The sequence below is a fragment of the Miscanthus floridulus genome, chromosome 10 (assembly GCF_019320115.1).
Source record: "Miscanthus floridulus cultivar M001 chromosome 10, ASM1932011v1, whole genome shotgun sequence".
Classification (NCBI taxonomy): Eukaryota; Viridiplantae; Streptophyta; class Magnoliopsida; order Poales; family Poaceae; genus Miscanthus; species Miscanthus floridulus.
Window position 1 is genome coordinate 95,956,317 of NC_089589.1, and position 6,066 is coordinate 95,962,382.

The 6,066-nt window shown below is 47.1% G+C and overlaps 1 protein-coding gene across 1 annotated transcript; it reads left to right on the forward strand.

The window, feature by feature from the left end:
• The first annotated feature begins 261 nt into the window (after positions 1-261).
• Positions 262-3,746, forward strand: LOC136486883 (chalcone synthase 3-like). The gene is made up of 2 exons (XM_066483945.1): positions 262-680; positions 2,187-3,746. The coding sequence occupies exons 1-2, from the start codon at positions 491-493 to the stop codon at positions 3,200-3,202; spliced, it is 1,206 nt and encodes a 401-aa protein (XP_066340042.1). The 5' UTR covers positions 262-490; the 3' UTR covers positions 3,203-3,746.
• The last annotated feature ends 2,320 nt before the right edge of the window (positions 3,747-6,066 follow it).

Consider the following 6,066-nt stretch of genomic DNA (forward strand, 5'->3'; position numbering starts at 1 on the left):
CTACCTCTGACTGGCTGCTAGACACCACGCACGCCTGCCGTCCGCCCGCCCGCCCGCGGCCCGAGGCCACGCGACCCAACTAACCCCGCCGGGGCTGCAATGGGGGAGACGTGTGCGCGGGCGCCACTACCTCCCCGTCGTCGCCGCAAACGTGGCGCCCCATCCGCCCGTCCAACTGACCTAACCCGATTACCCGTCCGCCTCGCCTGTCGCCTGCCCCCGGCCGCGCGGCTATATAACCACCCCGCGGGCCGCCTCTGCCATTACAGCAAGCGCAGCAGCTAGCTCCTCCGATCATCCATACACAGCGCTCGCTCGCAGTCGCAGCTAGCTAGCTCGCTCGCTCCGACGATCAGGAAAGCCGGCTCCGGCGACCGACCGACCTGTCCAAGTGCTGCTGCTGTCGGAGTAGCTAGCGCGCGGCTGATCGATCGACCTGCTAGCTGCAGTCTCTAGTACAACGTAGAGAGAGGAAGAGCGGACGGAGACGATGGCCGGAGCGACTGTGACCGTGGAGGAGGTGAGGAAGGCGCAGCGCGCCACCGGGCCGGCCACCGTGCTGGCGATCGGGACGGCGACGCCCGCCAACTGCGTGTACCAGGCGGACTACCCGGACTACTACTTCCGGATCACCAACAGCGAGCACATGACCGACCTCAAGGAGAAGTTCAAGAGGATGTGTGAGTATCATCTCTCTCTCTAGCTCTCTCTCTCTCTCTCTCCGTCTGTCGTCGTCGTCTCCATCGTTCACTCGATCTACACAGCATTACCGTAGCTGCTGGATGATGCTGCACACATAGCAGCTTCCACGTGTTTCTCCGTCCGTCCTCGCGCCACTCACACTTTATACCAGTAACTGACGACCAAGTTAATTACACTGAATATTTCTACCGGTGAAGACTGGAGAGAAGACTAGCACATATAAATTGCTACGAAGTTACTACGAAGTAAAAGTACTTGTACTGTGTATCACTACTGGAAACAGAGACTTTGCCGAGTGCAAAATTCTTTGCCGAGTGTAAAAAATCGGGCACTCGGCAAAGACCTTCTTTGCCGAGTGCTGCACTCGGCAAAGAATTGCACTCGGCAAAGAGTTCTTTGCCGAGCGCCGGGCACTCGGCAAACAAGGGCACTCGGCAAAGGACTTCTTTGCCGAGTGTCAGACTCTCGGCAAAATCTCTACACTCGGCATAGGCTGCCCGCGAAACGGCGTTCGGTCACGGCCTTCTTTGCCGAGTGCCTGTTGTTAGGCACTCGGCAAAGATTTGATTTTTTTTAAAAAAAAATTTCTTTGCCGAGTGCCCCAGATCTGGCACTCGGCAAAGATTTATTTTTTTTTAAAAAAAAATTCTTTGCCGAGTGTCTCAGATCTGGCACTCGGCAAAGAAAATTTTTTTTTAAAAAAAATACTTTGCCGAGTGCCCTAGCACGGCACTCGGCAAAGATTTAATTTTTTTTATATAATTTCTTTGCCGAGTGCTCCTGTGAATGCACTCGGCAAAGAGGAAATTTTTAAAAAAAATTAAAACACTCTTTGCCGAGTGCCTTATGCCTGGCACTCGGCAAAGACACCCTTTGCCGAGTGCCATACCCTGGCACTCGGCAAAGTTTTTTTTTGTTTTTTTGTTTTTGGCCTCCAATTTTTTTGTGCAGCCCTTTTAAAGCACCAGGAACTCCTAGTTACAATTTAGGATTTTTTTGTGGCTTTTTGATATATTTAGTTACTTTATTTCGTTTACTTGAATTTTCCGAAAAATAGAAATTTGAACTGCACGTGGTACGAATAATGGAGTTTAATGATTGAAAAATTGATAGTCATGTTAGTGAGTGTTGTGAGAGGTCGTATCCAGGAACGGACCCAAAATTTCGGACATCTTACCAACCGCACGGACTCGACTCCTGTGTTAAGCACTAGTACCTAACCACCACGTTGGGTCGACGCCACCGACCCTTCTCTCTTTGCTCCATTGGCCTGTCGTTGCGTGGACGACGACGAGCCAGGAGCTAGCAACTAGCTTCTCCTAGGCAAAAGAAAGGCCAGAAAATAACTGACCGACGACGGCGGTCTTGCCTTGACGTCCGTGCTCTGGCATGGCATGGCATGCCTTGACGACTGACGACGACGGTGCGTGGGTTGATCCTGACTCTGACTGTCTGACATGAACATCCCTGGTGCATGCATGCAGGCGACAAGTCGCAGATCCGGAAGCGGTACATGCACCTGACGGAGGAGTACCTGGCGGAGAACCCCAACATGTGCGCGTACATGGCGCCGTCGCTGGACGCGCGCCAGGACATCGTGGTGGTGGAGGTCCCCAAGCTAGGCAAAGCGGCTGCCCAGAAGGCGATCAAGGAGTGGGGGCAGCCGAAATCCAAGATCACCCACCTCGTCTTCTGCACCACGTCCGGGGTCGACATGCCGGGCGCCGACTACCAGCTGACCAAGATGCTGGGACTGCGGCCCTCGGTGAACCGCCTGATGATGTACCAGCAGGGGTGCTTCGCGGGCGGCACGGTGCTGCGCGTGGCCAAGGACCTCGCCGAGAACAACCGCGGCGCGCGGGTGCTGGTGGTGTGCTCCGAGATCACGGCCGTCACGTTCCGGGGCCCCTCCGAGTCCCACCTCGACTCCATGGTCGGGCAGGCGCTGTTCGGCGACGGCGCCGCGGCGGTTATCGTGGGCGCCGACCCCGACGAGCGCGTGGAGCGCCCGCTGTTCCAGCTCGTGTCGGCGGCGCAGACCATCCTGCCGGACTCCGAGGGCGCCATCGACGGCCACCTCCGCGAGGTCGGGCTCACGTTCCACCTGCTCAAGGACGTGCCCGGGCTCATCTCCAAGAACATCGAGCGCGCGCTGGAGGAGGCGTTCAAGCCGCTGGGGATCAGCGACTGGAACTCCATCTTCTGGGTGGCGCACCCGGGTGGCCCCGCCATCCTGGACCAGGTGGAGGCCAAGGTCGGCCTGGACAAAGAGCGGATGCGCGCAACGCGCCACGTCCTCTCCGAGTACGGCAACATGTCCAGCGCCTGCGTGCTCTTCATCCTCGACGAGATGCGCAAGCGCTCCGCCGAGGATGGGCAGGCCACCACGGGGGAGGGGTTCGACTGGGGCGTCCTCTTCGGCTTCGGCCCCGGGCTCACCGTCGAGACCGTGGTGCTCCACAGCGTCCCCATCACCACCGGAGCGGCCATCACCGCCTGAAATGATCCTTCATCTCCATGAATTCCGATCCTCCATCAGTCGTTGTTCGTGATTATTTTCCTCCGACGGACCCGTGCGTTCGTCCGCAACAATAAACGTAGTTGATGATAGCAACAAAGAGATCAGCTGAAATTTCAGAATACCTTAAGCAAGTGGAGCTCAAGTGTGAAGTAGTTGATGATAGCGTTCTCAAAGTTTTGAAGTTCCTGCCTACATATAACATATGTATGCTAACTTGCAATGCTCCCTGTGCTTCTATATTTCTCATATTTACCATCGCATTCATTTGTGTGAAAGAAAGTATGCGCTAAGTTTGTTAGAAAATTATATGAATGACTGGACCTAGGATGCCAAGTTACAGATAAATTTGAACTTTGTGTTGTATGGACATTTTGTTGACAGATAGCACCAATGTATCTAAATATTGAATTGCATGATAGATGCAGTAAGACAGTATGCTGATACCTAGAGTAGTTCTGAATGTTTGATTTGTTGATTAGTTTGGTATGGACACAAACGACTGAAATGGGATGCTCTGGCTACATTTTCAGTTGTTGATTAGTTTTTGAATAATATCACAAATATCTACATGTTTATTATTCTAAGCAGACTTATGACCTTCAATTATCTTTCTTTTTCTAGGGAATTTGTACATAACTTCTTTATCACTTATGTATCAGGATTCTTTTCTTTTCTTTTCCTTTTCTTTTTTATTTCAGATTTTCGTTCCTCTGTGCCTCTGCAGTTGCTTTTGACACTAATCTGACCTCGATCTCAAATGTGTAGAAGTATTTATTCCCTAGTGTTTGGATTTAACTTTTCTTTTTCAAGGGATGCACATTTCTGAAAATAACTTATGTGCTGTTACTTTTGCTCCATTGCATTGCATTAGAACAAAACGTTAAAAAAATTAATGGTCCCTTCTTTTGAAAGTTAGAACTCTGATGTGTTTAGAAAACCTTTTCATTTCTGAAGAAGAGTATATCGCTCATGTGTCTCCTTTATTGTGGACAACATAGAATAGTCACCACAATAAACAAATGTAATCCCAGGTCTCATGCTGTTTTAGTGAGACCTAAATTCTATTTAGATTCCATTGTAAGTTGGCATGCAGGCTCGCACATAGATACAAGTTCATAAAGGTTTGAAACTTATTCAGTAATAAGTTCAAAATTTTCAATAATCAATACGGATGCTACGTACAGAATAGAGAGCACATATACCACAAGAAAAGATTAAATCCTCTACACCCAACCAGTTTTGTTAGCCTCACAACCAATCAGTTTTGTTATTCTTCCCGGAAGAAAGGCCTAGCTTGCCATATAGTCTTGTAACAAAACGTCTTGACGGATGCACTTTTCCTCCATTCTAGGTCGTAGTCCTGTCTGATAACTATTAGATATTGAGAAACAAATGGTCAATTGATTCAAGCTTGTCACATAGACCAAGTTTTGCTTCCTTCCCATACACAGCTGCTTAAATTGCCTCTACAAAGAATATAGTTTTTACTTACTAACTAACCAAAGAACTGAACTTTCAAAGATAGGTTTGGTCTTCTCAACCTTTTCATGTTCTTTTAGGCTTAGCACATAACCTTTTTCTTAATAATGGTCTAATTTTAGAACTGCTAGAAGGTGGCCACTACCAACGGAAATTATAATTTTTAGAAAATTGTAAATAATTGCATTTATTTTGAATCTGACTGAAATTAGCAATTTGTTGCCTGGTTAGTAAATCTAGTAATATCCTAAACAAGAAAGAAATTTAGTCACACAAAATCTGACAATTCAGTTGAATTCTTCTCGAGGGGCTATAGCTAGATGTATTGAATTCACAAAAGTCTTTAACAACATTTGAAGTTTCTTTGTCTAGTAACACATTTTATTATATATGTATATACACTGATTCTGTATTCTCATTTTGTACAAATTTTAGCTTTGAGTAAAGACGAAGACGCGTATAAAAGTTTGGCTGGTGAGTGTTGATGGATCTACTGTCTCACTGTTACGAAACACGAGTCCAAGGCATCACTGCAACAATGGGTACACTACCAGAAACCGGCACCTTGCCGAGTGCCGGAGGCTTTGCCGAGTGTATTTTATCGGGCACTCGGCAAAGACGGTCTTTGCCAAGTGCCAAATAAAATACACTCGGCAAAAAAAAAACACTCGACAAAATGCGTCTTTGCCGAGTGCCTTTTTTCTGGCACTCGGCAAATATGTATTTTGCCGAGTGCTATTTTTCGGCACACGGCAAAATGCGTCTTTGCCGAGTGCCTTTTTTCTGGCACTCGGCAAATATGTATTTTGCCGAGTGCTATTTTTCGGCACACGGCAAAATGCGTCTTTGCCGAGTGCCTTTTTCTAGCACTCGGCAAATATGTATTTTGCCGAGTGCCTTTGTTTTGGCACTCGGCAAAGAGGCATTTTGCCGTGTGCATTTTTTTTTTGCCCTCAGCAAATCAGTTTTTCAAAGCAATTTTTTAGGCCCTAAATGAATTCAAATGAAAAACTTTTCAACTACAAAGTTGTATAACTTCTCAAGATCTATAAAGTTTATTTTGGTCATTTCTTCATTTGACAAAGCGACAATAACGTTGTTCATAAAATCTACATCTCTCATATTAGTTTCATAAAAGTAGAAGAGAGATATATAAGATTTGTGAACAATATTACTACCACTATGTCGGATGAACAAATGACCAAAATAAACTTTGTAGATCTTGAGAAGTTATGAAATTTTGTAGTTGGCAACATTTTGATTTGAAATCATCTTGTCATGCAAAAACGACGTTTGAATTTGAAAATTTTAAAATTTCAATTTTTCAAAAGACCTCGGATGGAAAAATTTCCAAAATGAAAATT